The sequence below is a fragment of the Ostrea edulis genome, chromosome 1 (assembly GCF_947568905.1).
Source record: "Ostrea edulis chromosome 1, xbOstEdul1.1, whole genome shotgun sequence".
In the NCBI taxonomy this organism is placed as follows: Eukaryota; Metazoa; Mollusca; class Bivalvia; order Ostreida; family Ostreidae; genus Ostrea; species Ostrea edulis.
Genome location: NC_079164.1, coordinates 30,879,872 through 30,898,563, shown reverse-complemented (window position 1 = coordinate 30,898,563; position 18,692 = coordinate 30,879,872). Strand labels below are relative to the sequence as shown.

At 35.8% G+C, this 18,692-nt stretch overlaps 1 protein-coding gene across 2 annotated transcripts; it reads right to left on the bottom strand.

The window, feature by feature from the left end:
* Positions 1–4,400: 4,400 nt before the first annotated feature.
* On the bottom strand, positions 4,401–12,073 carry LOC125663982 (uncharacterized). 2 transcript variants are annotated; one of them, XM_048896459.2, is made up of 4 exons: positions 11,907–12,073; positions 10,674–10,824; positions 10,439–10,567; positions 4,401–5,940 (listed from the first exon to the last, which is right to left on the bottom strand). In XM_048896459.2, the coding sequence occupies exons 2-4, from the start codon at positions 10,773–10,775 to the stop codon at positions 5,788–5,790; spliced, it is 384 nt and encodes a 127-aa protein (XP_048752416.1). In that variant the 5' UTR covers positions 10,776–10,824; positions 11,907–12,073; the 3' UTR covers positions 4,401–5,787. The 2 variants fall into 2 exon arrangements, with proteins under 2 accessions (XP_048752416.1, XP_048752412.1); XM_048896455.2 differs by lacking the exon at positions 11,907–12,073 and adding an exon at positions 11,478–11,864.
* Between the last annotated feature and the right edge of the window lie 6,619 nt (positions 12,074–18,692).

The following is an 18,692-nucleotide window of genomic DNA, read 5'->3' as shown; positions in this document are numbered from 1 at the left end:
CCTGTTTCAGGGAAAATTTGTGATCAATTATATCAATATCAATTTCTGATGAAAGGTTTAGAGAATGGAAACTTTTATATAACTTTTAGATTGACTAGACTAAGATATGCTTCACCATTGAAAACAGAAAAACTGTAATAGAAATTAACTGGTGTAACAATGTATATTTATAGCATTGATTATCAAGTTTTAAGAAAAACTTGTGTTTCACTGGTAAATTTAAGGTATTGAAAGTACATTTATCCAAAAACAGGTATTTCAATGGTCATGAAATAACTGTTCTAATGAGCCCCAAAAGCAAATCACTGATAAAATACTGGTATTTCAATGATAACTGCTATTTCAATTGATTTTCAATTTTATTTCAATGGAAAATTTCCAGTTATTTTGGCTAAGGGTGTCTGTCATAGTTTTTGGACTTGTTTGCTCTGCTTGTAGATAATGTGCTAATATTTGGTATATTGATTTCTTATATTGCTGACTTACAGATCAAGTTTGAGTTTTTGTTGATTGACCGATTATTTTCACAGGGAAACTTGGTAAATTTCTGATTATTTTGTTTTCTGATGTTCTTTGAAATGATAAGTCAATTTAGTATGTGGATCATTAATTTAATATAAAATATCATTTTGTTTTCACCTTGGTCATTGCTATGATTGAATGATTAAATATTTAATGTCCCTCTCGAGAATATTTCACTCTTATGAAAACGTCACCATTGCCGGTGAAGGGCTGCAAAATTTAGGCCTATGCTCGGCACTTTCGGGCTTTGAGCAGGGAGGGGTTTTTATCGTGCCACACCTGCTGTGACACGGGGCCTCGGTTTTTGCGGTCTCATCCGAAGGACCGCCCGCTATGAAAACAGTGTTCTATATGAAATCTCTTATTTTTCTGCATCCAAAGAACATAGTGTGTATTAGTATTCGAGAGATTAGCATCTTATAGAATAGTTTATTATAAGGTTGATCTTATACATGTACTTCTTTTACTTAAAAGCTTATGTTATTTTCTCCACAACAGATTCAAGAAAACGAGCACTTATATATGATATTCTATTTTTCATTCATTTGCAGCTAGTTTATTCTCCTATCCTTGGACTTTCAAACAGTGGAGTGTTTTTTCCTCTACCATATGGGAATGGTGCCTATACCCATTCAACGTGTCAAAATAGAAGACATTGGTAATTTTCTATTATATTAACAAATTACGTTCATTTTGAAATGTACATTTAATATGCCATATTTTAAAGAATAAACAATGTGTGGACCATTCATTACAATAGGGGGATATAGTAACGGCCCATTTGGTTGTGGGTGTAACACTTGAGTCTGTGGATGCTCTCTAGGCCACACTTTTGAGTCGACTAGCAATAGCGAGAAGACTTTTGTTATCACTGACACTGCACTTCAGATTTGTTGATACATACGCGAAATAATGCAAATAGTTCTTAATCTCTGGTCATTGAAATTTTGGTAAAATTATGGGAAATATTGTGCATATCATAGTGGTTGGTTTAAACAAAGTATTGGTTATTGTGTTTTTCCGTTTAAAAGTAGGGATATGCCCTGCCTTGCAGACTTCTTGTAGAACTCTCCTTACTATTTAAGAGGAAGTGCAGAAATTAGTTGACTTGCACCTTTCATACAAAGTGACTTACGAATCTCGAATTATGTTACATAGCAATTTATTACTGACTCAAAATTGAGGAAAATTTATAATATTGACATTAGGAATGGTACTGTTTATAAAAAAAACCATTATATAAGGAGAAAGATTGCTGTTAGATATTTCAAACTTGAATATCAGCAGGGGCATTTGTGTCATACTGTCACATCTAATCTTTTTTTTTTTTTTTTGGACAGGTTAATGACGATGATGGAGTCTTGGAAATCAGAGACAAGCCATACGTTACAAGGTAATCTATCGCAAATTGGTATTAGTGTGGTAGGTATGTTATAACTGCTATTACAGGAGGCCCATGAGCCACAACACTCATCAGAGTCAGCCTTGTCCTGCTGAAGATTTAAAAAATAGTTTTATCTCAATTATCATTAGATATTATTGAGTCGACTTGTGTAGTGAGCTACTTCTTGGCATCAGGCCTGTCCAGCAGATTTTCCACTTCACTACATTGTACCACCCTCAAACGCAGCTGAATATAGTTTGACTGGCAGTGTATGTTAGATTTGTTACACGAAATCATTGTGGTGCACATAATATTCTTAATAATGTCAATGGAATGCACTCATTGACTTTGTTGAAAGAATGTGAAAATATTTTAGAATCAAGCATTGATAGCAGGTCTGCAAGTGAAAACCGTTTGGAGATGAGACTCTGTTGATATGAAAACAGACACTGCACGTTGTCTTTCATAGAGTTTAAGATTTGTTAACATGGTTAATAAAATTATGTATGGTGTATAATCAAATTTTAGAAAAACAATAATGGTGAAAGACTTATAAAGTCTATTGAAATATTTTTAATCACTCATGAATATATTGTAAGGAGGGCCTCGGAGGGTTAGATGAATACTTGAGATATATTCTATTTAACTTTCCAGGAAAATAAATGATATGGTGATTTTTTTAACTAATATTGTAGTTTTTTATGCCCTAGAGATCAAAGATTGTTTTTGTCCTGTCTGGAATTCTGTCTGAAACTTTAACCTTGCTAATAACTTTTGAACAGTAAGAGCTAGAGCTTTGATATTTCACATGAATATTCCTTGTGACAAGACCTTTCTGTGGGTACCAACATTTTTAACCCTGTGACCTTGACCTTGGAGTTTGACCTACTTTTAAAAAATTTGACATTGGTCATAACTTCTAAATATTAGAGCTTTTATATTGCACATGAGCATTTCTTGTGACAAGATCTTTCTACTGGAACCAAGATATTTGTCCTTGTAACATTGGCCATTATCGGTAGTGATGTTCCAATCATCGATTAGAATCGAAAATCAGTCGATTGTTGGCAAATTCTAAGCGCTCGATTATGAAAATTTTATTCCAATTAATCTGGTTTTTAGATTTTGTTTTCTCAACGACTAGTTTTTTAAGAATATTCCTGCCGTGACCTATCTATTAACCTAATTTATCGTACATGAAAGTGAAAGTATCCATACCCGGGGAATAAAGCATGTTCGCATGGTCAGATAGACGCACTTTGATTCAGGCATATAAACAAAGGTCCATCCATTAAAGAGAATTTTGATGTGAGCAAAGCCATGTGTGAATTGCATAGATAAAACCACTTTGAAATCAAAGGCCACTATTACTCTGCATGTGCGTATCGTGTTTTCAATATGCTGACAATAGATCTGATTTGTTTTCTTTAAAAAATATTCTTTTCTTCTGTGTTGAATTTTAATTATGCCGTATTTTGAAAAAATAATCTTTACTGACATTCAAAGAAAACGATCATATTATATCAAACTGAAATGTTGTACTATGTATTTTAGTGTATGTACCTAGTAGCTACAAACCATCCAGTGTCGGATGATTAGGCTGAACAGTGTGGGAGGATTAGGCTGAACAGGGTCGGAGGATTAGGCTGAACAGTGCTGGAGGATTAGGCTGAACACTGTCAGAGGTTGAGGCTGAACAGAGTATGAGACTGAACTGCAGATTCCATGTTCGACAAGGAACATTTGAGGACCTAAATCAGACTTTTTTCATAAAAATAAAGTAGACTGTGATGGAAATGTTCCAAAATATTTTCTGTGTCAGAATAGCAGACGACGTTTGAAATGTTCTTAAAATACTTTCTGTATCAGAATAGCAGACGACATTTGAAATGTTCTAAAAATACTTGATATTAAAAATTTTTAAAGGCAATTCCACCCTTTCTAGAATTATAGCTTAAATCTTTTATTTGATTGTTGACTCTTCAAATAATATATCTTGGTAAGAAATAAAACTGATAAAATATTTTAGTATTAATAAATATTTTATCAATTAAACACACTATACCTGTAATCAACATTAGAAAATTTTCTTTAAACAGCATTATTAAAATTTCACAAAAACTGGTTGTGACAATATAATAGTATTCATAACAATTTCATGAAACTGTTTCTTTAAAAAAAATACATACAAAATGTTGGTGAAAAATAAAGGAAATCTATCGCATAATGGACTTGACAAATAATTTAATGAAAACAGCTATTGCCCTTGGATTCAATATTTTGAAAGATATAATTGATTATTCATATATAACTTAAGACTTTTGAAATATTTTATGGTTAACAAGATTTTTTTACAATAACTATTGAAAAAGACTAAAACAAAATTTCAGTTCCTGTCATGCATAAATCTTATTTTATACATCATTGACTTTGCAAAATCTTATGATTCACAGGAGGGTGGAAATACCTTAATGGAAAGACGAGGAACAGTGTATTTGAAGTATTAACTTTCTTTTTAATACCAAACAATAAATAAAACATTTGTACAAATTTATACATGTGAATAAATGTACATTTTTGGTAATAAACATAGAAAAGAAACATAACATTCTTGGGACATTCCATTTGGTAATTACACATTTTTAAAAAATAATTGCAGAGTACAAGATAAACAGATTAAACATGAAAATAGAGCGAGAAATTGAAAAACAAATACAAGTATTAACCACAATTCAACAAGTCACTTTGCACATAAGATACCTTGCTGAAACACTAGTGGTGGCTCGACAATAAGTTTAGACCTGCTACTCCACCATTCATATTTCAGGGTGTTTGCACATTGTTTTCACAAACGAATTATATTGTTATTTGAAAGACTCGCGCAGGCAATCTTTATATATTTCTACTGTATGCCAACTCTAGCTTAAGGCAATGGCGCATTATAACTATTTAAAATATAAATCTTTAGATCTTTGTTGTGGACCAGCTCTGGCTTCAAGGTCATAGAATGAAGAAAATTAAATCTACTCTTCATATTGATTAGACGAACTGTATCCTTATGGTTCTTGAAATAAAGATTATGCCCAGGGTTTAACCCAGTTTGAACAGTACATTGTATTACCATTGATCCAGAGAGAAAAAGAGTTTAATGATATATTGATATCTCCTATTGGCAGTGTCCTATTCTGGCCCCCAGGGGCAATTGTTTCAAGAAAATTGAATATTATATGAGGGTGCTTGCCTTTTTGATAAATGTTGCCCTTGTTTCAGAGAAACTTTCGGAAATATTTCCCCCCATTCCAATGTAAAACTTGGGGGAGTCCCTTTTGTGTCCTTTAGTGTAACGGTGTTCTCGTTTAAATCCACACTGTGTAAGAATGCTTACACATTAGCTCAACAAATTTCAAAAAGATTTCCTATCCTTGCTTGTGACCCAGTTATGGTGAGAACAGTCATGAATGTATACTTATATGAGATTCTGTGCTGTATATAGGTAAACTACCTATGTTCTTTATAAGATTTCTTACAAAGGATATTGACACCTTAACATTGAATAAACTTGAGAGTTTTTCCATGAGCCCCCCCCCCCCCCCCCCCCCCCCCCCCCAAACATCTTTATTTCATTAGTGGAGACTATGTGTTAGACAGTCTTATAAAGGGAGGAAGGGAGAGTCTAACCAACCCCGAGCTTGGTAAAACCAAATATTTAGATTTGCCCAATATGCACTTAATATGAAGTGGAATTGTAAAAAATGCATGTGGTCACGTGATGCACACACCTGAAGAGATTCCGGATTCTTTATGTGCCTGAACTCGCCCTACTGGGCGCATCGACAACATATTAGAAGCACATACATTATACATGTAAAAGTAATACATTTTCAGCCCAACCTATTCGCAAATAGTATCACCCCTATTATTCCGCCAAACCAAAGAAGGGAGCCAAGAAGAAGTGTCATGTTTATCAGGAATCGCGTTCTGTCGGAGGCGATGGTAGAGCCTGACAAATCTCCTCTCCGGTATAACTTGTCCACCTACAATTGTAAAAAATGGAGGGTTATTATCAGATATACAGGGTTCTTCAATCTGGAGCAGTACATGTTGGGGAATGGACTGAATTTCCAACACAATCTGGCCTGGATTTCTCGAAATAAACTTAGTTGACTTGAACTAAAGTTTCAGATTTTTTCGAAAAATCCATGCCAGGTATGTTCTTTATTCAAAACATGTCAATGTATGTGTCGGCAGTGTTCGACATGCAACTTTTTCACCATAGTAGTCCAATGGACTAGTACATGTAGATTCTGTAATTAACTAGTCCTGCTCTGTCAGTAGCTAGTCCGGCTGCCAGAGGCAGCACGCAAAGTCGCAAAGCAACAAGGGGGCAAGGAGGCAGTGCAACATGGGGCTTTCCCCATATGGTGGCGGGGTGCCTACCACAGAGAGTTATCAAAGTCTAGAAGCAAAAATCCTGCATTTCTGTTGCAAAACAAGAGGTACTGTGAGCAATGCTCACTAAGAATACCCCCCGCTTATCCCAATCTCCCAAAGGGTGTTGGTAATAGGTATAAACTACCTCTTTTCTGAGTGTAAAAAACAAATGGCATGACAAACCGAACCATATTGCTACTTCGATGTCCAGTGCGCATGACCTTTTGACCCCAAAATCGATAGGGAACATCTTCATCCCATGGGTAGTCCATATGTTTGATATGGTGACTGTAGGTGGAAAGGATAACACTTTAGAGTCCATATGTTTGATAGGAAATCCTCTGATTTGCTCAATTTTCAAAAAAATGAAACACTCTGGATTTGATCTAAAGTGGCAGAAAATGATATTTTTCCAGGTAGGGTGAGGTGATTTCCTCCCTTTTTGACCAGTTTTCCTCTGATTTCTGAGGAATTCAGTCACATCCCTGGGTAAAGAGATGGGGACACACGAAAAATACTATTGGTTTTACGCTAGATTTCGTTATCAAAATATAGTAAAACCCGTCCTGGGCGAAAGACCCACTCCACTGGGAGCCTGGTAACGCCCTGACTCACTGCATCCTAGACCCTACACCGAAACCCTGGATCCACCCATGTTAAGTACATGTACCACACTTGTTATGATTTTGGGGATTGGTGTGAAAATTTGATAAAAGCGATAGACACTGTGGATGAAAGCAGATGTACTAGTACATCTAGGCAAGTTATTGCTGCAGAACTGTAGCTATTTGGGGTAGAGAAGAGGATTGTGACACACCAGAGAGCTACAGATCCACCCCTTATAAAAAACCTTCGATTTACGGTGCCAGTTTTTTCCGGGGAGGGGGGGGGGGGGGTCTGCATAGTGTCCAGGTGTTTTATCCTTGCATTGCTAAATATCCAAAAATTCATAGACATAACAAATTTTCCCACTCTCGTGTCCAATTAACTTACCTTCAACTATTCATTAAAGCCCCATGGGATCAAAATCGTAGATCATTAAACTTGTATGAACGCTTCCTTAAAGAATTTGGATTTTCGTATATCAACAACATCAAAACACAACTTTTCAACACTTTACACACACACAATGAATTAAAGACTAGACCTTTTGACATCTCAGACAGTTGCTTCTTCAACAAAAGTGAAAGGAAATATTCATATCTAGTGATCAGTCATTCAAATACATTTGTAATTACTTTCAATTGTTAAATAGCACTCTCGATTCTACACACGAGTACTCTGATGTTGATGTTTAAAAAAAATGCTGGAGTTTCTCATTGACAATATCTTTGTAGTCTTCAGTGATCAGATCTTTAACAGTCTGTTTGAATTCCAATGGGTACTAATTGTGCTCCTTTATTAGCTGACCTGTTTTTACTTTCTTATGAGGCAAAATTTGATTAAAACCTTCTACAAGAGATTGATTGATTTTATATTGTTTAACGTCCATATTGAGAATTTTTCACTCATATGGAGACGTCACCATTGCTGGTGATGGGCGGCCAAATTTAGACCTATGCCCGGTGCTTACAGTCTTTGAGCAGGGAGGGATCTTTATCGCGCCACACCTGCTGTGATATGGGGCCTCGGTTTTTGCAGTCTCATCAGAAGGATCACCACATTTAGTTGTCAAATACGACAAGCAAGGGGTACTGAGGACCTATTCTAACCCGGATCCCCACGGGAATTCTACTTGAGAAGAAAAAATCTCGTGGTCTTCAACTCAACATTGATATATTGACGACGTTTTATCTATTAACAATAATCGAATTCATATGTCAATTTGATATATCTCGGTGAACTTGAAATAAAAGACACCACAGATTCTTCCACATCTGTTTCGTACCTAGATTATTGAATATACATGTAGATGTTAACGGTAGACTGACAACTCAACTTTATGACAAACGGGATGACTTCAGCTTTTTCATTATCAACTTTCTATAATCGCCTGGATATGGTGTTTATGTCTTTCAACTGATTTGATATGCAAGAGCTTGTTCTGCTTATGGTCAGTTTATATGTCGAGGCAGGCTACTGACACAAGTTGATGGTGCAGGAGTTTCCATAGTCTCGTTTAAAGTCAACTTTTCACAAATTCTATGGTTGTTATAACAATCTAGTTTGCCAAAGCAGGCTATCATAGGATCAAATGCTGTCTGATGTGTTTCATACCAATTGCTAGGCCATTCTTTACACTCTTATGAATATGGATTACTCCGTTCACCTGATCAAGATATAGAGATCACGGTGGGTGTGACCGGTTGATGGGATGCTTGACTTCTGGGCAATTCAGAATTGATCAGTGTTTGCCAAACTTTTAATTTTGTATTCCTTATAGGAGTTAATAGATTGATCACTATTTGTTATCTTCACCTTTTCATTGAAAATTAACCCCCCCACCCCCCCAACTGTAGGGTGGAACCACATTAGGGAATTGGCGTTTTACATGGTGATATAAAGGAAAATAAGAATATCAGTATACATGTAAATGAATGCTCCCCTAACTGCATCTAACCAATGAACTACTTGCAGAATGATCAATTGCTGTTAGAATGAAACTTTTTATCAATATATAAGGTATATGCTGAGTCACCTTGACCTTAACAAAATGACCTTGAGTGACCTTTGTCTAAAAGCCATTTGCCTGTTACATATTTGTGTGATATATGATCAAAACCTGTTTAATGAACTTTTTCCTTGCATAAGTACTGCCGCAGTGGTCTAGAGGTTGGAGCCTTCGCCCCGCATGCGGAAGGCTGAGGTTTGAATCCCGGCCACAACAGACCTTAGTCATTAAAACAGGTAGATGACCTTAAAAACTATTGTCCCGTGTTGCAGCAGGTGTGGCACGCTAAAGAACCCTCATTGCTCAATGGCCGTAAGCACCAAGCAAAGGCCTAAATTTGAAGCCCTTCACCAGTCTTGGTGATGTCTCCATGAGTGAAAAATTCTCAAGAGAGAGAGACGTTAAACAAGATACATTACAATCCTTGCATGAGGTATTATATGTTCTGAGTGACATTGACCTTTCCAAAAGTCCCCTGTCCTAAAGAATATTTGTGATCAATCATGATCAATTTCTGATGAAAGGTTTTGGAAATGGGAACTTTTATCTCAAACACTGTTGGAATAAGAAACTTATATGTTAATTCTGTGTGATCTTTCCAAAATCCCTGAGAGACCTTGGTCCACAAGTACTTGTGTAAAGGAACATTTGTGATCAATTTCTGATTAAACATTTAGAGGGGAGGATAAAAATTTTCTAAAATCTTCCCAAGAACAGCATGGCCTTGACAAGTCATATTCATATGCAAGTATCCCCAGGTAGTGCAGATTCAGGTTTGTTCAAACCATAACCATGGTAGGAAGGGTGGAGTGAATAAGATACATCTCAAGAGCAGCAGGGCCAGGATTAGTCATCAATATACAAGCATCCTCAGGTAGTGCAGATTCAAATTTCTTCAAACCAATACCCTGGGGTTAGGTTTGGAACACAATACTGATTCAAAGTTTTATATGAGAATGTATGGGGAAACTTTTGAATTTCTTTTTTTTTTCCCAATTATGAACCATGGGGTTAGGGGTGGGGCTAGAATCCGGGATGAAATTTTTCATTATGCATGAATATTGGGCAATCCTATGTTGTGTGGATTCAGGATGAATCATGACCCGTTTAGCTTAGGTAATAGGTAAGGTCATAATATGGGTTCAAAGTAAAATGAGTATAAAATCTGAATGAAGAACGGCAGGAACAAATTGACTCGGACGTGTGTTACACAACCTGCTCTCCATAATGATAAAAGTTTTGCCATGCTGCCACACACTATACATTCATTGGGAAAGGTAGGCCTATATTTGACGTAAATTTACCAAGGGGATCATACACAATACACACTGCACACACACAGCTAGTTAGAAAATAATCCAAGAATATTAAATGTTCACAATGCAAAACATTGACCCCCCCCATTATTGCCATGAAATATTGGTGTGACCACACCCTGTCGCTGTCATGTTCCTAACGCACTTTTATTCAATAAAGAACTTGTTACTTACTCTGAATGAACAATAGACAGCAAATAGTCCCAGTGGAAAGAAGCAAATAATGGCACTAAGAATGGCTGCTGCTCGAAAGTTTTTTGGTGGATTTCTTATATAGGCGACATTTGGGGCATATGAAAGACCCTGAAATGAGATGGAAAATATGATGAAATTTGTTTGTGATAAAACTGAACAACACAGTGTTAAAAAGTTTTGATTATACATGTATATCTGCAATAGTCATACTTACTCGATAAGAGTCAGGTGCAGAATACAAAGGTTTGGATTCGTCCTCTGATGCCTCTGCGGCATCTAGCAGAACTGGTTCCTGAGGTCTGGCTTTTTTGGCCATGGCATACACGAAACCACTATCAGATGTTCCTCCCAAATTCCACCATGGCCTGAAATTATGAAAAGAAGAAACTGATGATGCCTCAGCACCTTTTTTCACATAAAAAAACCTGCATATTAGAGGTAGGGAATCGGCTGTATGGTAAAAAGACCTGCTTCTGACACTAATTTCCCCTACATCTTGATAAATACAGTTTCATTTTTAAAAAAATACTTTTCATATCTGTAGTTTCAGAGAGGACGGGGGAGGGGGGGGGGGGGGGGGGGGGGTGGGACATCCAATTGAAAACTAATGCTAAAGCACTATTGAATTTGAGATTTTTCTCATTCAAAAAAGTTGATAAAATAAGTAATTCAGATTGAATTCATCTGACATCAAGATTTTTTTTTTTAAATTAACATGTTTAAAACTAAAAGGAGAAATGCCTCTGGAATTATTAGAATGCAGGGCTTTCCCTATCAATGAATAGACCCAGAGCTTCTATGGGCTTTGGCCACAGAGGTCCCATATCAAAAACAATAGCTTGACTAATAAAATCCTTAATTAATTGTTTGTTTTCAGTTTGTGTTCATTTTCCAGTGATTTAAATAATCAAAACATGAACACATCCTTGTGATTTCATGAACTTTAATATATACTTCATCAAAGTTATCTTAAACATGCAATTACATTAATTAGCCTAATACAATGTATTGTACTTACAGTTTGTAGGAGTATCTAGAAGCCTGAGGAGAAAACATTAAAAATTATGAAATTTATTACCGATAAGTCTTTCCTGAATTGAGAATAGACATAGTTTATTCGTTTTGTTACAAGTCACACGCGTGAATCGAATTGTCACGAGACCAGTGAGCCCAAGGTCGGCATATTTCAATGCACGTTGTATCCGGAATCTTTATAGAGCCCTATTATACTACTACTGACAGCGGTAGTCATCTTTAGGATTTTAATTTGACATGCTTCTACAGAAGTCTTACTGAATTCAGCTTGCTAAAATCGTATCATTAACTATTCTCTCACAGAAATGGACATGTCTGCCAACTTCTCAACGAGGAAGAATTAGTATTATCATGCACTACGTTTTCTAGGCCTATTATATTATTAAACATGTCATATGGGCAATTTACTTACCTTTTAATACAATTAGATAGTGTCACACTACACTGAATCAGCGTTTTCTCCGACGTGCGTTTTGATCACATTATGATGCCTATACTCAATACTGTAGCATGTAGCCAGTGCATATAGTGTCTATATTACATAACGTTAAAGTTACATGTTCCTATCTATTTTTGATTGTGACTATTATAAGATTTTCGATCCCGATAATAGCGGATAAGTAAAGAGTACTGGTTGTGACGCAAGGTATCATAGGGTTTGAAAAACTAGGTAGAATTTAAGAATTTACAAGAATAGATATTTCTCCATAGTTTTGTTTTGTACATAAAGGAGGGGGTGGGGGGGTGGGTGGGTCCAAACGTCAGGTAGCGTGTGGCTGAAACTAGTCCAGTGCAGTGGGAAAACAGAAGGGGGGGGGGTGGTAAAACAGGACTGTGTGCACACAAAGACACATGGTTATAATGGTTATAGTCGCGAACATTAGAAAGAACACGGCGATTCGTTCATTTTCTAAGTAGGTCAAAAACACAGTTACACTGTAATGGAATCTTTCTAGTCCGATTTTCAGTAAGGAATCTATACTTGGAAATGTAACCAAAAAATTCCATCCAGCTTTGTTACCGTCCACATCAATGATCACATAGGTACATGTATATATTTAACTCTGTTCTTGTAATGATCTGGTAATTTAAATAGAAAAGTAAAATAGTCAACAGGGGCGGATCCAGGAATTGTGGTTACGGGGAGCGCCACTTTATGAAGCAGTGGGTCCAGGGCGAAGCCCTGGTGGGTGTCCAGGGGGCAAAGCCCCCGGAAGTTCCCTGGATTTTACAGTTTTAATGGGGCTTGAAATATTTCTCCTATTAAGTCATTTGTACTATTTTCTATCATTTTAAGAAGGTGAAATTAATAAAATGACCCAAATTTTAAGGGTTTTTTTGGGAAAAAAAATAAGTTCTCCCAATAAAGTAATTCTAGATATCAAAGAATTTTGTCATGTATTTCTCCGGGAGTGGAAAAAATTATTGCTTCTTTTATCGTTTAGTACATTTTCCGAAACATGATACCGCGATTTACCTTAAATTTGAAATTTTTAGGGGGGGGGGGGGGGGGGGCTGCACCCCCCTCCAAATCCGCCACTAGTCAAACCCTGTGTCCCCATCAATAGACTTCTCTAAATTATCTTAAAGATTTCCCTTCATTATCACGAAGAAATTTGACTAATTTCCAATATTTTCTTTTGGATTAGTTTCATTCTTTGATCTAGTTTATCTAGAATACCCTGCCTGAATTCACGCTTTTTACGTTTCCGCAGCTTGTAATATTCCTTATTTAATTTGAAAAAGGAACCTCGTAAGTAAGGGTTATTGGGAAATCTCGAAAGTAATGTTGCTTTCTCGAATAAGTATTTCCTCTTCTTTTTTTTTTTGTGAGGTCGTAGCTGTGCGTGCAGTATTGTAACCCTGTCCGATTTTTTTTATTCTAACGTTTTCGGGATTACGACGGCGTATTCGTGCCAATTTACCTAGCAGAAGAAATAAAAATAAATCGTTTCTACGATTTATTAAATCGTAGAAACGATTTAAAAAGTCGTTTCTACGATTTAAAAAGTCGTTTCTACGATTTAGAAAGTCGTTTCTACGATTTAGAAAGTCGTTTCTACGATTTAGAAAACCGTTTCTACGATTTAAAAAGTCGTTTCTACGATTTATCAAATCGTAGAAACGATTTAAAAAGTCGTTTCTACGATTTAGAAAGTCGTTTTTACGATTTAGGAAATCGTAGAAACGATTTAAGAAGTCGTTTCTACGATTTAGAAAGTCGTTTCTACGATTTAAAAAGTCGTTTATACGATTTTTAGGTCTCGGGTGACATTGCAATTGGTTGTCGTCTGTCATCGTTCGTTAACAATTGAACATTTTTAACTTCTTGATAAGTATGATCATTCCAATTCCTTTCAAATTCGGTATGAAGCATCTTTGGGACAAAGGGGACATAAATAGTAAATTTCAGGACTCTTACACCCCTTGAGCCTGAAGGACAGAGCAAAAACTGCCACAAAATTGAATAATTTTCAACAATCTTCTTCTCTAACACCACATATATGTAAGAATTACTAAATGCATAGTGATGTAGAGCAGGAAGGCCTACCAAAATTGCAATTTTCATGATCCCCTGGGTAGGAGTTTTGACCCCAGGGTGAGGCCAAACTTGGTATATAGCGTTTATGTGTAAAACACTTATATAACATCTTCTTTAGTGCTGTTGATACTAAATTAAAACTAAATGGATATCTAAAACGAGTAGGTAGTTCTTTACAGAAATTGTAAATTTCATTATTCCATGGGGTAAGGGTTTGGTTTCAGGGTGGTTACAAAATTATTATAATGATTATTGTCTTAAAGATTCGAAGGACTTCTTTAAGTTTGGTGATACAGTATAAAATCTAAATGCATGTTTAAGAATAGCAGAAAAGGATGTACAAAATAAGGTTAATTTTGCAACCCCAGGGTTTTGACTGTAGTTTGGGTCCAAATTAGTCATATCGTTTAATGTTGATATATATTACCGGTATATATTATGTAAAGCCTTTCATCTGTTTATGCACTTTTGAGGGCATTGAAGATTTTAAAAGAACACAAGTTGTTTGATAATGTACTGTTGCTGAATATTAGAATTGAGCTTATAGATATTCAGAACAGGAAATCATTTCTAGATTTTATAGCCCTTGAGACTATAGTGATACTTTTAACTAGTACTCAGGTGACCGATAAGGTATGTGGGCCTCTTGTATTATCGTATAGACAATTTAAATCGATTTGACCTTGGTGATAATGGAAAAGCGAGAGGAACTACATGTAGTTAAACGATATTTTGAGAAGAGACTGTGCTATTCCGAAATAGCTGTTGCTTTAGCTCACAAGTACTGCAATATTATTAATGAAAAAAACTATTTAAAGGATTTCTGCAACTTTGTGCCTTTTCCAACGGAAATACAAATCTAATTAATATTTTTGCGATGTTGCCCTTTTCATTGAGGAAACTTTAGAGTAGTGTGACCAACTTCATAGGTACAGATGGATTTACTGAAAAGTTGGTAACAGGGTTTCCCAAGAGGATATCAGACGGTTTTTTTCCATACACAGGGGCGGATCCAGGAATTGCGGTTAGAAGGCGCAACTTTATGAGGCTGGGGGCCGCCTTGAGGTCCCCAGTGGGTCCAGGGTGGGGCCCTGGGACCCACCCACCCCGGAAGCTCATACATTTTATATGTCTCCTGTGTAGTCATTTTTACTGTTTTCTATCATTTTTAATAAAGTGAAATTAATAAAATGACGCAAATTTTAAGGGGTTTTGGAAAAAATGTAAGTTCTCCCAATAGAATTAATTCAATTAAAAAGATTTTGTCATTTATATTTTCGAGAGTGGATGAAATTAGTTCTTCTATCGTTTACATTTTTCTAAAGAGACCACGATTTACCTTAAATTTGAAAATTTTAGGGGGCGCCGGCTGCGCCCATCCCCTTAAATCTGCCACTGATACAAGACCCAGAAGGCGTCCATGCATATACGGAAAAGGGACAGATTAAAGTGAAGAGTGTACAGCAGCAAAGGTCCGAATTATATTTGGCATATTAATGAAAATGACAAGTTGAAACCATTTGGTATAGCAATTCATGAGTGTATTGACGGTTTTTATGGCTGGAAGTTGGAAAATCAAACAAGAGTCCGAGGGTAATTGTTAATTGCTTGCTAAGATACTATGAAGTGAATGAAAGTCTTTGAAACTGAACTGGGCTAAACACAGATGGAAGAGGATGGATGAGCTGGACGTGATATACAGTATTTCATTCTCCCTTACTTCGTTCGTCCGAATATGAATTAGTCAAATACTGATTACCAAAAAATAAGAAACTCATCTGGTATCAGTAGGATAGCGGCTCGCTAGAACTTCATTATTCTTTACAAACGTAAACATATCACATTTTTTCAACAAGAATGATGATTATCAATAATATTATATTTTTTATTGCTTAAGACATATGTCTTATCACATCAATTTCATAAATACATGTGCATAAAAATGACATTGTATGACAGTGTACTAATTCAAGCAAGCAACGGAGAATGACTTAAACAAAGTTTTCTCGCAACTTAAGAGCAAGACATAAATATTTCCCTAAATTACAAAGTTCGTGTACATTATGAACACTTAATAATTGTACAAATTTGAAAACAGATGGTTTTTGCCAATAATACTTTTTGATATATCTATGTCGAAATTCCTCGTAATGAGGGCAAATTAATATAAAGTGGTATTCGTCCTCTATGTCATTTTTACAAATAAAACAAAAGGTACACAGGTCTCATTAATTACTTAAGACAGATATTTTAATATATCATAACTCATATGTACATATTCACATATATAAACGAGTCTAAATCAACACCATGCCTCTTCTTTAATTCACACATTGTCCCAAAGAAGCTCAAGAAGAAGTTAAAAATGTTCAATTGTTAACGCACGTTGATGGACGACGACCAATTGCAATATATCACCCGATACCTAAAAATCGTAGAAACGACTTTTTAAATCGTAGAAACGACTTTCTAAATCGTAGAAACGACTTTTTAAATCGTAGAAACGATTTAATAAATCGTAGAAACGATTTAATAAATCGTAGAAACGATTTTCTAAATCGTAGAAACGATTTTCTAAATCGTAGAAACGACTTTCTAAATCGTAGAAACGTTTTCTAAATCGTAGAAACGACTTTCTAAATCGTAGAAACGACTTTTTAAATCGTAGAAACGATTTTATAAATCGTAGAAACGACTTTCTAAATCGTGGAAACGACTTTTTAAATCGTTTCTACGATTTAATAAATCGTAGAAACGATTTTCTAAATCGTAGAAACGACTTTCTAAATCGTAGAAACGACTTTTTAAATCGTAGAAACGATTTTATAAATCGTAGAAACGACTTTCTAAATCGTGGAAACGACTTTTTAAATCGTTTCTACGATTTAATAAATCGTAGAAACGATTTTCTAAATCGTAGAAACGACTTTCTAAATCGTAGAAACGATTTTCTAAATCGTAGAAACGACTTTCTAAATCATTTTTTCTGCTAGGTAAATTGGCAGGAATACGCCGTCGTAGAAAGGACTTTTTAAATCGTAGAAACGATTTAATAAATCGTAGAAACGATTTTCTAAATCGTAGAAACGACTTTCTAAATCGTTTCTACGATTTTCTAAATCGTAGAAACGACTTTCTAAATCATAGAAACGACTTTCTAAATCGTAGAAACGACTTTTTAAATCGTAGAAACGACTTTCTAAATCGTAGAAACTTTTTAAATCGTTTCTACGATTTTCTAAATCGTAGAAACGACTTTCTAAATCGTTTCTACGATTTTCTAAATCGTAGAAACGACTTTCTAAATCGTAGAAACGACTTTTTAAATTGTAGAAACGATTTTCTAAATCGTAGAAACGACTTTCTAAATCGTAGAAACGACTTTTTAAATCGTTTCTACGATTTAATAAATCGTAGAAATGATTTATTTTTATTTTTTCTGCTAGGTAAATTGGCACGAATACGCCGTCGTAGAAAGGACTTTTTAAATCGTAGAAAGGACTTTTTAAATCGTAGAAACGACTTTTTAAATCGTAGAGACGACTTTTTAAATCGTTTCTACGATTTTCTAAATAGTAGAAACGACTTTCTAAATCGTAGAGACGACTTTTTAAACCGTTTCTACGATTTCCTAAATCGTAGAAACGACTTTTTAAATCGTAGAAACGACTTTTTAAATCATTTCTACGATTTTCTAAATCGTAGAAACGACTTTCTAAATCGTAGAGACGACTTTTTAAACCGTTTCTACGATTTCCTAAATCGTAGAAACGACTTTCTAAATCATAGAAAGGACTTTCTAAATCTTAGAAACGACTTTTTAAATCGTAGAAACGACTTTTTACATCGTTTCTACCATTTAATAAACTTCAAAGACTACACTATACTATAATCACAGTGCTGCGCTCTACGAAACACGCCCGCTCGTCTTGAGAATTCGCGGGTAAAAGAGACAGCGTAGCACGTGCAATATCATACGACTCCAAGCCCGATCGGAAATCCTAAAATCCACCCCATCCCTAAATCACTACATTCCTCCCCCATTTTGAGGAGGAATTTCCAAATCCGACAAGTTTAACCTGCAGCACTGTAGCTTACAATAGATACATACAATATTCCAAAACAATGAATGAATTTCACATATGATTTACAGTCTATTAAACTTTACTTTATAAAATCACAACGCTTTAACAGTCCAAAAGAAGTTCACAACACAGAATGTCACGGTCACACAGTACATCACATGAAATTCACGAACAGGAAAGTGACATCACATTCGGTAACCAACTTCGTCACAGGACAGGTATCATCGTGGACAGACGCATCAGTACAAACATCACAGACGACATCACAACTTCCAGGACAGCAGCTGGAACAATACAAGGAAAGGCCCCCTCTTACCAACGGCGGGATTACCGCAGACCAAGCTGTTGTTCCCTACATTTCGGGGTCCAGTTAGCATGGAGGAGTTTACACCCCTTACATGACTCGTTTTCTTTTGTATCCCTTTTGCGATGACAGAATCTGGGTTGCCCCTAGTTCACTGTCAGTCGAACCTGGACTGCACAGCCATCAGCCCACGACCAATGGGAACGCGCGAAGCCACTAGCAACAAACCAATTCCGTTCATTACTTTGAAGTTTATCAGGGGGAAGC